General features: G+C 48.2%; 1 protein-coding gene across 3 annotated transcripts in view; it reads right to left on the minus strand.

Annotated features, from left to right (window-relative positions):
* The window catches only part of LOC147526212 (zinc finger protein 462-like), a 98,257-nt gene that overhangs the window by 64,228 nt on the left and 19,241 nt on the right, over positions 1-14,788 (minus strand). For all 3 annotated transcript variants that reach the window (XM_086630219.1, XM_086630218.1, XM_086630217.1), the window contains exon 5: positions 11,818-11,936. In XM_086630219.1, coding sequence (XP_086486345.1) covers positions 11,818-11,936 — 119 coding nt within the window. The remainder of the gene's footprint in view (positions 1-11,817; positions 11,937-14,788) is intronic.

Below are 14,788 nucleotides of genomic sequence, written 5' to 3' on the forward strand. Positions count from 1 at the left end.
CTTCTCCAAGTGGGAGAGGAACCAACGAGGAGAGGTGCTACGCTGGACCTTGTTCTCACCAACAAAGAAGGGCTGGTGGGGAACGTGATGCTCAAGGGCAGCTTTGGCTGCAGCGATCATGAAATGGTGGAATTCAACATTCTTAGGGAAGCAAGGAGGGTGCACAGCAAGCTCACTACCCGGGATTTCAGGAGAGCAGACTTTGGCCTCTTCAGGGATCTCCTTGGTAGAGTACAATGGGATGAAGCCCTGGAGGGAAGAGGGGGCCCAAGAAAGCTGGATAATATTCAAGGATCACCTCCTCCAAGCTCAGGAGCGGTGCATCCCAACAAAGAGAAAGTCAAGTAGGAACACCAGGAGGCCTGCATGGATGAACAAGGAGCTCCTGGACCAATTTGGACACAAAAAGAAGGCCTATAGAGGGTGGAAGCAAGGACAGGTAGCCTGGGAAGAACACAAAGAAATTGTCTGAGCAACCAGAGATCAGGTTAGGAAAGCTAAAGCCCTGATAGAGTTAAATCTGGCCAGGGACATCAAGGGCAACAAGAAAAACTTCTATAGATATGTCAGGGATAAAAAGAGATCTAGAGAAAATGTAGGCCCTCTCTGGAAGGAAATGAGACACCTGATTACCTGGGATATGGAGAAGGCTGAGGTTCTCAATGACTTCTTTGCCTCAGTCTTCACTGGCAAGAGCTCCAGCTGCACAGCCCAAGTCACAGAAGGCAAAGGCAGGGACTGGGAGAATGAAGAACCGCCCACTGTAGGAGAAGATCAGGTTCGAGACCGTCTAAAGAACCTGAAGGTGGACAAGTCCATGGGACCTGATGAGGTGCATCTGTGAGTCCTGAGGAAAGTGGCAGATGAAGTTGCTAAGCCGTTATCCATCATATTTCAGAAGTCGTGGCAGTGTGATGAAGTTCCCACTGACTGGAAAAGGGGAAACATAGTCCCCATCTTTAAAAAGGGAAAAAAAGAAGGCCCAGGGAACTACAGGCCAGTCAGTCTCACCTCTGTGCCCGGCAAGATCATGGAGCAGATCCTCCTGACAACTATGCTAAGGCACATGGAAAATAAAGACGTGTTTGGTGACAGCCAACATGGCTTCACTAAGGGCAAATCCTGCCTGACTAATTTGGTGGCCTTCTATGATGTGTTTACAGCATTGATGGATAGGGGAAGAGCAAGTGACATCGTCTACCTGGACTTGTCCAAAGCATTTGATACTGTCCCACATGACATCCTTGTCTCCAAACTGGAGAGACATGGATTGGACAGATGAACCACTCGGTGGATAAGGAATTGGCTGGATGGTCACACTCAAAGAGTTGTGGTCAACAGTTCGATGTCCCAGTGGAGGCCACTGACGAGTGCTGTTCCTCAGGGGTTAGTACTGGGGCTGGTGCTATTTAACATCTTTATTGGCGACATGGAGAGTGAGATTGAGTGCACCCTCAGCAAGTTTGCTGATGACACCAAGCTGTGTGGTGTTGTGGACATGCTGGAGGGAAGGGATGCCATTCAGATTGACCTTGACAGGCTGGAGAGGTGGGCCTGTGAGAACCTCATGAAGTTCAACAAGGCCAAGTGCAAGGTCCTGCACATGGGTCGGGGCAATCCCAAACACAAGTACAGGCTGGGCAGAGAATGGATTGAGAGCAGCCCTGAGGAAAAGGACTTGGGAGTGCTGGTGGATGAGAAGCTCAACATGAGCCGGCAATGTGCGCTTGCAGCCCAGAAAGCCAACCATGTCCTGGGCTACATCAAAAGAAGCGTGGCCAGCAGGTCGAGTGTTGTGGGTTAGGCCTCTCCGGCAACCAAACCCTACACAGTCGCTCACTCCCCCACCCCCAGGGATGAGGGACAGAATCAAAGAAGAAAAAGAAAAGAGACCCATGGGTTGAGATAAGAACAATTTACTACTGGTGCTACCAATATATATATGTACGGATATGTACAAGGATAAACATATACAAACGAGTGATGTACGGTGTAATTACTCACCACCCCTTGACCGAGGCCCATCTCGTCCCAAACTAATGATCCTGAAACAGATAAATCCCAATACCGCAATCCCGGATGAACGGGAGGCCCAAAATAGAGAGTGAGAGAGAGAGAAAGCACTCTGAGAGTCTGAAAGTGAGAGTCCCGGAAGGGCAAAAAGCCCTTCTTTCCGGCTGACCCTCACTCTTATACTGGGCATGACGCTGCATGATATGGAATACTAATTGGCCAGTTTGGCCCTCAATCTTAAGTCTAAGTGCAAATCGTAAGGAGAGTCATGGACTCCCCATCCCGGTCATGCTCCCCCCTATCCTGTTGTGCTCCTGCATGCTGGCAAGAACACAGCAAGCTGAAAAGTCCTTGAGACCTCAGTGCTAACTACAATCATCAGCTTGCTATCAGCATTCTTCTCAGAGCGAGCCTCTGAGTAAAACCAAAACACAGAGCTCTTCTAGCTGCTAAAAAGAAGAGCTAACTCTGTCCCAGCTAAAACCAGGACATCGAGGCAGGTGATTCTGCCCCTCTACTCTGCTCTCGTGAGACCCCACCTGGAATACTGCATTCAGCTCTGGAGTCCCCAACACAAGAAGGACATGGAGCCACTGGAGCGGGTCCAGAGGAGGGCCACGAAAATGATCCGAGGGCTGGAGCACCTCTGCTATGAAGACAGGCTGAGAGAGTTGGGGCTGTTCAGCCTGGAGAAGAGAAGGCTCCAGGGTGATCTTATTGCAGCCTCCCAGTACTTAAAGGGAGCCTCCAGGAAAGCTGGAGAGGGACTTTTTACAAGGGCATGTAGTGATAAGACAAGGGGTAATGGCTTTAAAGTGAAAGAGGGTAGATTTAGATTAGATATAAGGAAGAAATTCTTCACTCTGAGCGTGGTGAGGCATTGGAACAGGATGCCCAGAAAAGTTGTGGATGCCTCATTGTGGGAAAATAACTGAAATTGGAGGAGAATGGGAGAACATTGTCCCCCAAAATTCGGCTACATCTCAGCATAAACTGTAATATCAGAGCAGCTCTGAGATGAGACACAGCTGCTGCTCCCAGGAACAAACAAGGCCTACGTAATATCCTTGAAATGGGGAATAGAGTGGTACAGAGGTATCACGGCTCATCCCTGTTATTAGGGATAAGGGACGCCTGGTGAGGATAATCATAGAATGGCATAGGCTGGAAGGGACCTTAGAGATCATCTAATCCAACCTCCCTGTCATAGGCAGGGACACCTCTCAACTAGATCAGGCTACTCAAGGCTCCGTCCAACCTGGCCTTGAACACCTCCAGGGAGGGGACATCCACAACCTCTCTGGGCAATCTATTCCAAAGTCGCACCACCCTCGTACTGAAGAATTTCTTCCTAAGATCTAATCTAAATCTGTTCTCCTTCAACTTAAACCCATTTCCCCTTGTCCTATCAGTGGACACTCTTGTAAATAGTCCCTCCCCAGCCTTCCTGCAAGTTCCCTTCAGGTATTGGAAGGCAGCTATTAGGTCCCCCCGAAGTCTTCTCTTTTCAAGGCTGATAAAGATGAATCACAACCGCTGCCTCAGCGGTGATGGTGAAATCGTGCCCTTTAGCTACCAAATCACACCTCCACCCGCCTCCGAGCTGCGACCACCCCTCACGAGAGAAATTTACACTCGTGCTGTGTTGGCGTTGGTGTTCAACTCGAGGCGTTGAAGGGCGCGGCGGGAGAGAGTGGGGGCGAGGGGGCGTCGGCGTCCGCCTCCCCCCGCAGCCCCGGCGGCACCGGCAGCCCCGGCCCCGCCTACCCCACAGCCCCACCGGCAGAGGAACTGTGTGGAGCTGCCGGCCTGGAAAAGTCATCATCGAATCCTTTTGATCCAGGGCTCCGAACGAGAGCCAGACTTATTTCTTCCCCCCCTTCCAACGATGTCGGTACACCGGCACTCCCGCCAGCCGCGCCGCACTCGGACCCCCGCGCCGCGCCGCCCACCGCGCCCGGCGGCGCCCCGGGAACGCCGCTGCCGCCGCCGGCCGGGGCAGCGGGCGCGGCGTCTGCCTCGGCGCTGCCGCTCATGGGCGGGAGCGAACCGCGGCTGGAAGGGACGGAGACGCGCTGCGTGCCCCGCTGTGCCGGTTCTATTGCGGCTAATGGTCCTCCTCGGTGGGAGGCGTCGGCGGCGGTTACGGAGCCCGAGCGGTCGGAGCCGCGGCGGCAACAGCAACAACAAGGGGGGCGGCTGTCACAGGACGGCTGGGTCGTCGTTGTCCCCCCACTCCGCCCCGCGGGCTTGTGAGGCCCGCCCCGCCACGCTCCATCGGGGTCGGCTGAGGCGAGGGAGGGATAACACGGCCCCCCGCCCCCGCCGCTGCCGCCTCCGCCCACCACCACCCGCCGCCGCAGGCCGCGCCCGGAGAGCGGCCGCTTGGCCGCCGCCCGTGGCCCAGGTTTTACCAAGAGACAGTACATCCAACACCTGCGAGCACACACCACGCTTCCAGGGCCTATAGCAGAAGGGAACAGGCGAGCTGACCCTCTCACGAGTGCAGCTCTTGTACCAAACTCGATAATGCAAGCAAAGATCTCGCATGACTGCTACCATCAGAATGCTAATGTCATTAGGTGACAATTTGGCTTAACACAACAGCAAGCCCGCTCAATCGTACAATTGTGTAGCAGCTGTCAAAATATGATCATGCCACCAATGTGTGGTGTTAATCCTCGTGGTTTACGCTCGCAGGAACTTCGGCATACACCTCTCATCGGACACATGTATTTTTGTCATCATGAGGTATTGAGCATGTTACTGGTATTCCTTACAATCCTACTGGGCACGCGATCCATAGAACGCACACATGGTACTTTGGAAAATATGCCTTTAAAACAAGAAGGGGGAATGATAGGGAAATCTCCCAATGAAACAATAGCTAAAGCGTTATATGTGTTATATTTCTTAAATAGATGGCTAAACATTTTGGGATGGATAAAATGTCACGTCTCAGTCAAAATCAGGCACAGGCAGGGTTACAGCAGGCGGCTTTCCAACAACTGACTGAATTGGCTATGAGAGCATTAAGACGTGTCCCTGATTTTGGGACAGGGGAGGTTTCCTTTGCTTCCATTTGACAGGGAGCACAGGAACCTTATGAGCATTTCCTTGATCGGCTACAAACGGCAGTTCAGAGACAATAGAAAATCCGGCTACTGCAGATGTGTTGGTATTCCAGTTAGCCATTGAAGATGCTAATGCAGACTGCCGGTGAGCTACTGATCCTATTAGAAATCGGGCAAAAACAATTGCAGATTTAATAAAGGCGTGTCAGAATGTGGGCTCGGAACACTATGAAGCAGAGATATTGGCAGCTAAATGTTTCAATCAACAGTAATCACTGACACGTCAGTGCATTTAATTCCTACTGGTGTCTTTGGTCCTATACCACAAGGATTATGTGCACTATTGCTGGGACGATCATCCTTCATGAAATCAGAATTGTTTGTACTCCCGAGGGTAATTGATTCTGAGTATAAAAAAAAAATTAAAAAATCATGGCTTAGACTCCTTCACCACCATGCACTATTCCAGCTGGAGGAAGAATAGCACAATTGCTTTTGATGCTTTGAAGCACCATATCACCTCCATTATGTAACATAGCGGTATAGGAGCATTTAGTAGTATAGGCCAACCAAAATTTTTTTGGACACAGAAAGTCACAGCTGCACAACCTCTTTTAACAATAATCATTAATGGGAAGGCTTTTTCTGCCCTTGTTGTCACAGGGGCTGATGTATTCATAGTGAAAAAATCTGACTGGCCGCCCTCTTGGCCTCTGATACAAGCCCTCGCAGCTGTAATCGGAGTAGGTGGAACACACATCCCACAGCAGAGTGCACAGTCCTTGTTAGTAGTAGGCCCAGATAACAAATGAGCTGTTTTGAAACCATATGTTCTTGATGTCCCATGTACATTATGGGGTCGGGATTTGTTGAATCAGTGGAATGTGGAGCTAACCACAAATTTTCAGCGCAGGTCGCTGATGTCCAGTCCCGACTCAAGCTGTCCTGGTTGACTGACAGGCCGGTCTGGGTCAATCAGTGGTCATTAAAAGATGAGTGGCTGGAGCGGGCTCAAAAATTAGTCGACGAACAGCTCAAATTAGGACATATAGTTCCCTCCACTAGCCCATGGATTCCTCCAATATTTGTTATCCCAAAGAAATCAGGAAAATGGAGATTTATATTAAAAGATTTAAGAGATATTAATGCAATCATGTCACCAATGGGTGCATTACAACCGGGTGTAACAAATCCTACTATGATTCCCGAATGAGGCATTTGATGGTGATTGATTTAAAAGATTGGGATTCTTTTACTTTTTTCCTTTTTTTATTTATTTACACCCTAATGATTGTCCTAGATTTGCCTTTTCAGTTCCAGGGCTTAACAATGAACGATCCACGCAACAATATCATTGGATTGTACTACCTGAAGAAACGATGAATAGTCCTACGATTTGTCAATTGGTGGTAGATGATGCTCTCTGTCAGGTCAGACAGCAGATCAAGCTCAGCAGATTGTACGCGCCTGCCCTGACTGTCAACGTATTGTGCCTTCAAATACTCCAGCAGGAGTAAATCTAAGAGGTTTATGTGCCAATGAATTATGGCAAACTGGTGTTACTTATATTCAATCATTTCATTGATCTAAATATGTGCATGTAACTGTTGATACATTTTCTGCCTTTGTTGTTGCTACTGCTCACACTGGAGAAAACGATGAGAGTACCGAAGAAAATCAGGACAGACAATGGTCCGGTATGGTGCCTTTTTACAGGATCAGGGAGTGACTCACACTACCGGTATCCCTCATTCACCTACGGGACAAGCTGTTATTGAACGAACTCATTTAACGTTAAAACAAACACTTGATAAACAAAAAAGGGGGAATCTTCCGTATATTTCCCCGCAGGAATCCTTAGACAAAGCTACATATGTTTTAAATTTTCTTAATTTGTCTGCTTCTAGGCAACATACTACAGCTGTGGATCGTCATTTTAAAACCAGTGCCATTTTTGTAGAAAAAACAACGGTATATTATAAGGAACTGGGCTCAACTCATTGGGACGGCCCTGTGCCTCTGCTTACATGGGGAAGAGGGTCTGCTTGTGTTCTTCTTCCCACAGGTCCATACTGATTACCGGCAAGAAACGTAAAGCCAGCCAGGACTTTTGAAACTACAGATAGAGAAAGGGAGATTCAAGAATCAGCAGAGCAAGCAGAGATCACAGAAACGCCAAATGAGGAGAATGGTTCAAAAGACTCGTAATAGAAGATTTTATGTTAATATATAAACTGGTTTTATGTTTCTTATTATTTGATATATTACACGTGTGAAAGTTGCTTGTATATATGCTTTGTGTGTTTTTTCCTATTGGAATGTGTATGGATTCCACCCATAGCTACTGGAAGGAAAAGAATTGACTGGTATCAAATTAATGAGGAAGAATTACAAACTGGACTTAGTTGTGAGTATGTAACTGAAAAAGGAAGCTAGGAGGATTTTTATTGAACGACATGTTGCGATCCACAAAAATCGCTGTTGGCCAGCAGAGCACATACCTGGCAGCCTTATTGCACGCACTGGCCATGCGTGCAGCAACACCGCATCAGTGCTCTGTTTCATAGACTCTGTTGAGGGTATAAAAGAGATGGCTCAGAGTGGAGCGGAAGGAGGCTACAGAGCACACTGTGTGAATAAACAGGGGACGTCCTGAAGGTGTCATGCCTGCCTCCCTTCTCTGCGATGACCCTGCTGATTGACACCCTCCTGCTCAGCGGAATCTTGGACATAGCTGAGATGGTAAGACTCCCAGAAAGGAGAATAATATGCTAGTAACTGCTTCTGTAGGGCTATAATAGAGCTTGGCAGGGTATTCCTTCGCATATAAGGGGAGATCTATGTACTATAGGGACTTTAGGAATGTATTTACCTAACACCACCATGATCCTAAGTCATAGACACATCCGGAATAAGTGAAGCACGCATGCTTATGATAGCTAGTGCGGTTCCAGAGCAGAATTTTGGGAACCAGCTAAAATCATTGCAGCTTCAATATTTGCACCAGTTGGAGGGACACAGGCGTTAACTACACTGAATAAATTGGATTGTTGGCTTGCAAAACAAACTAATGCTACAGCTTCCGCTTTAGACATGCTATGCTGCAAAATCAAGCTGCCATAGATTTTTGTGATAGTTCGATGTGGGCGAGGGGGTTCTGGTGGTAGGAGAGGGGATTTGCTCCCTGTGCCACCAGATCGGATTCCCATCCCCCTCAGGGTTGAGCCAATCATCAGCGCCTCTGCGAATTGCCCTATTTAAGTTGGGACAAAGGAACAGAAAAAGTGCTTTTGCCCAGGAGGGAGGAGAAGGGAGGAGGGCACTGCCCTCGCTCCCTGGCCCCAGCTGGGCGGCTGCCCGTGCTGGGCTGGCGCCGCATGCTCAAGATGGTGGTGACGGAGCCGCATGGGGAACTCAGGGAGCACCCCGTTCCCGGGGTGCCCTCTGGGCCGAGTTCACCCAGAGAGGACTGAGATCTGAGAGAAACGGCCACACAGACACCAGGTCAGTGAAGATGGAGCGGGAGGAGGTGTGCTGGAGCTGAGTTTTCCCTTGCAACTGGTGGCAAGATGGCAGGTGGCCCCCCTGCAGCCAAGATGGGCTCAGCAGAGCAGAGACCCACTCGCGGCCCATGGAGAAACCCACATCGGGGAAGAGATGCCTGAGCCTTAGGTCGTGGAGCATGGGATGCACGACGAGTAACTGTTAATAATGGAGCTTGGGATGCACGACGAGGTCGTGAGGCATCTAGAGTCCGTGGGACGATCCACACCGAAGTGAGTGGCCACAACTCCCTAAGAATCCGAGACTGTGGTAAAGCCCGCACTGGAGCGATCTGATGGGGAAGGATTGCGTCCTGCGGGTAGGACTCATGCTGGAGAAGTTTGCGGAGTTTTCCTTGTGAGTAGGGGATACACTGGAGCAAGGGACAATGGTGTAAGAACTCCTCCTCCTTTAAGAAAGGAGCAGCAGTAACAACATGGAATTAACTGACCTGCACTCCCCCATTCCCTGTCCCCCTGTGCCGCTGGGGGGAAGGTAGAGCCGGGAACAAAAGGAAAGGGGAGTGGGGAGGTGTTGTTTTCGAGATCTGGCCTTGTTTTCTCTTTGTCCTCTCAAGTGGCCATTTTTGTTTCCCTTTGTCCTTTTGGGCAACTGTTAGTAAATTGTTTTGGGAAAGTTGAGTCTGTTTTGCCCGGGACCATGGTTGGTGGGTGCTCCCTCTGTTCTTGTCTCGACCCTCAGTCCTTTTATTATAAAACCACAATAATTTTTTATTGCTAATGCATGGGCGTGGTTGTGAGATACTAGAAGGAATGTGCTGCATGAACTTGTCTCATCACTCAGAATCAATTCATGAAACGATACAGAAATTGAAGGACCGGGTGAATGAATTACAGGATGGTTGGTATCCTTAGTAAAGGCAGGGATTATGTTACTAGTTCGTCCCCTGCGTATTGTCATGCCTTCAGCGGATGGTACAGAGTACGGTTCATCAGGTAATGGTCATAGAAAAACAAAAAAGGGGAATTGTGGAATCATACACACAGTTACAGTTGGGGTTTGACCTTGATTGTTGGCCTGTGTTCTTGATGAGTTGGGAAACACTGATAAAGAGGATAAAAAGGAAAAGGGAGTGTGAGAAGCTGGCGTAGGGAGTATGAGAAGCTGACATAGGGAGTATGGGAAGATGATATAGGGAGTGTGAGAAGCTGATATTTAGTTTAGTAGATAGAAAATAATGCTTTTTTAGGTATAGCCAATGGTAAAGCTGAAATAGGTGCGTGCACTACTGGTTGTAACCAATCATAACTAAGCAAAGGGTGCGTGGACACATCGTAGCTAGAAGAATAGTCTATAAAAGCTGCTTGTAAACGGTAAATAAAGGTCTCTGATATCACATCTACGGAGTCCTTGCATTAAGCCGCCGCACATACACATCCCCAGGAGACAGAGTGTGTGCCCAAAGGGAACAGGGTCTAAAGGAGCGCACAATGCAGAGAGTGCACAACCAAGAGTCTACCAAGAGACATAGAGAGCATACACCCCAGAGAGAGTATGTGTGACACAGATTGAGAGAGGATCACACGAGGCAGACAGAGCACAAGACCCAGAGAGAGTGTGTGAGAGCATGCAACCCACAGAGCAAATGTGCAATACAGAGGAAGCATGAATTACCAAGAGAGCGCAACTCAGAGAGAATGCAAGACCCAGAGAGAGAGCATGAGTGTGCAACCCAGGGAGCGCAAAATGCAGTGAAAGGGGAGCATGCAATGAAGGGAGAGAGCACGCATGTGTGCACGCCCCAGGGAGAGAGAGCACATGCACATACATGTGCCCGGGGGGGGGGAGGGGGAGGAAGAGAGGGAGCAAGGATGCAACTCATTGAGAGGGAGAGTGCTTGCATGCAAGAGTGCAACTCACTGAGAGGGAGAGTGCTTGCATGCAAGAGTGCACAACCCAAAGAAAGAGCAAGAGTGAATGTGACCCAGAGTGGGAAAGCATGAGAGCATGACCCAGAAAGCACAACACTGTGCACACAAGACAGAATGAGCCAGTGCACATGACAGAGTCCCAGACTGAGAGCAACAGGAAGACCCACACAGACTGAGACACTGTGTTCCAAAGAGAGAAAGAGTGTTATGACCATGTCAGAGACAGGGAGAGGAAGATGTGACTGATAGAGAGCACGTGACTGCAAGAAACAGAGTGCATGACCGAGAAAGAGAGTGCAAGACCTTGACCGAGAGAGAAAGCTAGCAGTGGCAAACACATGACCACTAGAGGGAGCACGTGAGAGGAAGAAGCCACAAGCAAGAGAAACCTAGCCCGACTTGGAGAGAAAGGTAGAGTAGGTGACCAGGCACAAGGGAGAGCAGGAGGGAGCAACAGAGAGGGAGAACAAGCATGTTCCCCGAGAGTGCGACAGAGAGAGAAGGAGAATGCATCACGGAGAGAGAGGAAGGGAGCATACACAGCCACACATGAGATACAGGGAGAACATGACCCAGAGAAGAAGAGCAAACATGACTGTGCACAAGGGAGAGCATCACATGTCTGTGAGAAAGAGCACACGTCTGTGAGAGAGGGAGCCACAGACGTAATGATTTTGTGATTGAGTAAGGGAGAGCATGAGCCATCACACCCAAGAGAGGAACAGCATGCACAATCTAGAGAGGGAGAGTGAGCATGACCATGCACAACGTTGAGCAACAGGGAGCACATGACTGTGAGAGTGAGAGGAATTAAAGAAGCAGCTCATGAAAATACAGCCGCACATGAAGAGGGAGAACAAGCACAATCATGAGAGTGAGCAAGCAAGATAGAAGGATAACACATGACAGACAGAGACTACACGTGACCACATGTGAGAGAGGGAGATCACAACCTAGATAGAGAGGGAGAGCGAGCGTGACTGCATGTGAGGGAGAGAGGGAAAGCAGGAGAGTGAACTCAACCATGCACAAGGTTGATTGAGAGGGGACACACAAGAGCAAGAGGGAGTACGTGATCACACATGAGAGAGAGAGTGCACAGCTGCACAAGAAGAGCTCATGACCACGCAAGAGAGTGCAGAGAGCACATGTGACTGCCCACAAGGGAGACAGAGAGACTATGTGTGAGGTTGAGCAAGAGGGAGCACATAAGACCAAGTATATGTGCCTGACAGCAAGAGAAAGAGATCGAGAGAGGACAAGGGAGAGCATGAGCAAGGAACTGATTGACTTACCAGCATGAGCTTTGAGTATATGGGTTTTCAAGCGGCTATTGTAAGAGGACTTGAATGGACAGAGCTTGCAACGGAATGGCTTATGGTGTCCATGATGAGTCTGCATATGGCGATCCAGACTGATCAAAAGACAGATAAAAAAAGGAAACAAAATAGTAAATCATCTTAGCTATTCCTTCAGATGCAAGCCAAAAAACTAGCAACAAAAGTAAATTTTAAATAAGAGCAGGCCAGGCTCAGCTATCCTTCTCATGCTGGTTCATTATATCCAACAGGTCTGCTTATAGAACAAGGCAGAATCTAATCTGAGGAAGAAAGAGATCTGTGACCAATTTTATCACACAGAATGCAAGCCACTTAAACTCAATAAGGCAAAATTACTATCAATTAAATTATACCCAATCCAGACTAACAAGAGAGTCTCTTATAAGATAAAAGCTATTTGAGGAAAAAACAAAAACAAACAAGAAAAATCCCCAAAAGAACAATAAAAATATTAGTACAGAATTTTTCTGTGAAGTGTTTTTGTGAAAATATGCCCCCTTTTCTCCTCCTAAGGAAAGGAAAATATTTTTCTAGCTCTACTGAAGAAACTTTCATTTGGTTACAGCAGTAAAAGGAGATTAGACAGCTTACTCTGTGCGGAAGGTAACAGCAAGCTGTTTATGGTCAATGACTCTTAGGAGTAAAAGGTGGCAGAGTTTCAGATGTAATGGACTGGGAGACCCTGCATGAAATTCAACAACAGAAGAAGGGGTGAAAAAGACCAGATGCTATTTTTCTGCAGGGGAAATCAGAGCAACAGAAAGTCTGACATTGAAGGAGGAGAATTCATCACCCATCTCCATGGCTTTAGATCAGGATGGAGACATTTCCAATATAGCCTCTTCTTTGGGAACATTAATTCTCTGTGATATGAGAGTAGTCTGAGCCTGTTCATGTGCAGCAGTGAAACAACAAGAAGGTATGGACAAGTTTGGAGCGGGCTGGTTTATTTATCATCCCCCTAAACCACCATTCTAATAGTTCCAGGCATACTTTAGCTTTATTTCCTATTATTGATCTAAATTGTCCTGTTTTTTTCTACTGAATATCAAGATCTAGATCAAATGGAGTCTACTCCAGCCCCTCACACTGCAGAGGGTCTCACAGGATCTTTAGTCTCACACTGACAGAGCCTGAGCCAAGAAAATCCTTGTTTATCAGTGCTAACTCCAAAGTCTATGTATTCAAAGATTTAATGATGGCAAAACCAAAACACAGACCTTATATCCAATTTCAGGGCTACTTCATAGAAACATAATATTACCATAAATCTAACAGGGAGTTTGTGGTAAGATGATTTTTTCCCCATTTCTCTGGAGTACCAGTATGTTGTGGTCAACGAGTTGTGGTCAATGGTTCAATGTCCACGTGGAGGCCTGTGACGAGTGGTGTTCCTCAGGGGTCAGTACTGGGACCAGTGCTATTTAACATCTTTGTTGGAGACACGGACAGTGGGATCGAGTGCACCCTCAGCAAGTTTGCAGATGACACCAAGCTGTGTGGTGTTGTGGACACGCTGGAGGGAAGGGATGCCCTCCAGAGGGACCTTGACAGACTGGAGAGGTGGACCCGTGAGAATGTCATGAAGTTCAACAAGGCCAAGTGCAAGGTCCTGCACGTGGGTCGGGGCAATCCCAAGCACAAGTACAGGCTGGGCGGAGAATGGATTGAGAGCAGCCCTGAGGAGAAGGACTTGGGAGTGCTGGTGGATGAGAAGCTCAACATGAGCCGGCAATGTGCACTGGCAGCCCAGAAAGCAAATCGTATCCTGGGCTGCATCAAAAGGAGCGTGGCCAGCAGGACAAGGGAAGTGATTCTGCCCCTCTACTCAGCTCTTGTGAGACCCCACCTAGAATACTGCGTTCAGCTCTGGAGTCCCCAACACAAGAAGGACATGGAGCTACTGGAACGAGTCCAGAGGAGGGCCACGAAGATGATCCGAGGGCTGGAGTACCTCTGCTATGAAGACAGGCTGAGAGAGTTGGGGCTGTTCAGCCTGGAGAAGAGAAGGCTCCGGGGTGATCTTATAGCCGCTTTCCAGTACCTAAAGGGGGCCTACAGGAAAGCTGGAGAGGGACTTTTTACAAGGATGTGTAGTGATAGGACAAGGGGCAATGGATTTAAACTGAAAGAGGGGAGATTTAGATTAGATATAAGGAAGAAATTTTTTTCATTGAGGGTGGTGAGGCAGTGGAACAGGTTGCCCAGAGAAGTTGTAGATGCCCTATTCCTGGAAGGTTGGATGAGGCTTTGGGCAACCTGGTGTAGTGGAGGGTTTCCCTGCCCATGGCAGGGGGGTTGGAACTAGATGATCTTTAAGGCCCCTTCCAACCCTAACCATTCTATGATTCTATGATTCTATGTCTCCTAAATAAGAGGCTGAACATTTGTGGTTAGTATTTCATTAAAAAAGTCCATATTTTAAATAGATGATAGAAAATGAGCTAGTATAAAACAAAAACAGATTAACAAAGATGTATACAATGCATATCTCAAGCTCAGCACTGACTGGAACAATTACTCCTGGCACATCAGAAGCTTGTACTCAAAGAGCTCCCGAGGAAAGATGCAGCTTTCCATGTTACAAGCAAGTTACTGCATGGAGTTGTAAGAGGAACCCCTCCTTACCCTCTCAGCTACCTTTACAGAATAGGTATGAGGCTCTGGGTATGGTAGATGAAGGACACGAGATAGAAGAGGAGGAATCTGTACAAGTACTCTCATCGACGTCAGATCAACCAACCCCTCACATCAAGACCCGCATTAAGACCAATGCCGAGAAGAAATAATAGCAAGTCATGGTCATCAGTGACTCTTCTGAGTGGAATGGAGGCACCCATTTGCAAAATGGGAAGTTTTCTTCTTCTCAGAGAAGTTTGCTGCCTCCCTGAGGTCCAAATCAGGGATGTAACCAGACAACTGATGA

The sequence above is a fragment of the Tauraco erythrolophus genome, chromosome W, assembly GCF_009769465.1.
Source record: "Tauraco erythrolophus isolate bTauEry1 chromosome W, bTauEry1.pri, whole genome shotgun sequence".
NCBI classification, from domain to species: Eukaryota; Metazoa; Chordata; class Aves; order Musophagiformes; family Musophagidae; genus Tauraco; species Tauraco erythrolophus.